The 2,180-nt window shown below is 24.3% G+C and overlaps 1 protein-coding gene across 1 annotated transcript, besides 1 other annotated feature; it reads left to right on the forward strand.

The window, feature by feature from the left end:
- Positions 1-118: part of a sequence feature (AT_rich) that runs on past the window's edge.
- Positions 119-1,402: 1,284 nt separating this feature from the next.
- Positions 1,403-1,906, forward strand: EDI_117510 (uncharacterized protein; the record flags this gene model as incomplete). Its single annotated transcript, XM_001736009.1, has 3 exons — positions 1,403-1,454; positions 1,539-1,805; positions 1,887-1,906. 3 exons carry the CDS (start codon positions 1,403-1,405, stop codon positions 1,904-1,906), a joined length of 339 nt encoding a protein of 112 aa, XP_001736061.1.
- Between the last annotated feature and the right edge of the window lie 274 nt (positions 1,907-2,180).

Below are 2,180 nucleotides of genomic sequence, written 5' to 3' on the forward strand. Positions count from 1 at the left end.
ATTATGTTTTAATTTTGAATATCATCAAATAAATTAACAATTTGTTATATCTTTATTATTTAACATTATTTAATATCAATTTGTTGTTTGTATTTAGAATAATAAAATATTTAATAATGAAGATCATAATGTGAATGTTCAACAAATCAATGATACTAATGTTAACAAGATTCTTGTCAAAAAGAATATGTATATATAATTGAAAAATATGAAGATGATTGAGATAATGTTCAGTTGATGAATAACAAATTGAGAGTGTAGATATCAATGGAAAAACGTCTTTTAAATATACAACTAAAATACCATTAAATTATGTTTATTTAAATACAAAAAAGACATATGTAACAAAAACAGAAACTTATGTTTGTAGAATGTATTTCATTTGATGAAAATCAATTTCATTCAATCATTTAACAATGAAAACAAAGCATTTATTGGTCAATATAATACAAATACTAATCCAAATACACTCTTGATATTAATCCAATAATGTTAATACTCATCTTGTAATTATTATGTCATTACTGATTCTACAGTTATTAAATCTATTCAAGAGGTTATCTACTTTACAACAATTAACCACAGTGAATATTATCATAAAGATATACTTATTCTTCAGTTAATATAAAATTAGAAGAATTAAACTATTTACTCTTACTCAATACACAACAGTATCAGGATAAGTTGATCTAGTTGTTAACATTGATATAAATGATTTATCTGAAGATTTTCAAAGAATAAATCAAAAGAGGAACTATGATACTGTTAATGGATAGAATTGCACCAGAATTTGATGCAAAAAGTGGATTTGATAGAAATAATATTACTGTTCATACACTTGTTCTTAATAGAAACAAAGATCAAAAGATTACATGTAGTGTTTTAACACTTGTTTCACTTTGACCATATTATCATGAATTCACAATTAATAAACAAATTAAAGCAACAAACAATACATTGTTCAAATGATTTAGAATTAATTTAACAGAAAGATTTGATAGAGATAATGTTCATGGTTTTGTGATTCAATGAATAGATGTACATGTTCAATGTGTTATGAAAATGATTATTTCTACACATTATGTGATGTAGAAACAGGGTTATGTATTCAACGGCATAAAGCTAAACCAAAAGCAAAGAAAGAATGTTCAGATAGATGTATAGTTTCATATGAATGTAGAAATATTGAAAGATATGTTATTGAACAATATAATAACATGCCAACAAAAAGTAAAATGAATTGTACTATATTGTGATCATAATGATAAGAAGATAACTGAAACACGTAAACAAAAAACTGGTTGTGAAGCATATTAAAAACAAATTCTTATGGATATTGTTAGAGTTACACATGTAATTAAACTACTAGTTTTTGTATGAAAGATAATCATAGTGAGAATATATGTACAGTAAAACTAACAACTATCAAAAATATGTTTGTGAACCAGAACAAAGTGTAGTGTTAGAGATAAAATACATGTGAAAACATCAGATATATTGAATTGTCATGTTATTTAGTAAAATGTAACTCAATACAGATATAAATGCGAATATATTATCATGTTATTCATCGTGTTGTGGAGATTCTATAAGATCAGTATGTAAGTGTGATGTATCAACTAATAAATGTTGTAAATCTACTCAAGTACAAAATGGTAATTATTGTAATTCTAGTAAACATCAAATTTATGATTATACAGGAACTACACAAAAATGTATTGTTTCGAATTGTACAGAATATCTTGTCAGATACAGATGTCTTATAAATAGATGCAATGAAATAAGTAAGAATAAATATTATGAATGTTGATTGTTCTAAAACTATGTACAGAGATTATTATTCAACTACATATTTAAATGATAACGTGTGGTTCAAGTTGTTTGAGATACTTCCAGTGTAGGATAATAGTATTGTTCAATGGTAACAGATAATGTTATTAAATATCATGATGATTGTAACTCATATAAATATCAATGTAGAAACATTAATGGTAAATGTATTAATGTATAATTCTTACTCATGTGTATTTAATAAAAATGAATATTCTAAATCCGATAATGATATTTGTGCTGAATGTTCTAGTTTAACATATCCACTGATACTACATACAGAACTTATATTTATGATCAAAAGAGGAACATGCAATAAACTGTTAAACCAACATTAACATGTTCATATG

Source organism: Entamoeba dispar, genomic scaffold, assembly GCF_000209125.1.
Source record: "Entamoeba dispar SAW760 scf_1105229459667 genomic scaffold, whole genome shotgun sequence".
In the NCBI taxonomy this organism is placed as follows: Eukaryota; Evosea; order Mastigamoebida; family Endamoebidae; genus Entamoeba; species Entamoeba dispar.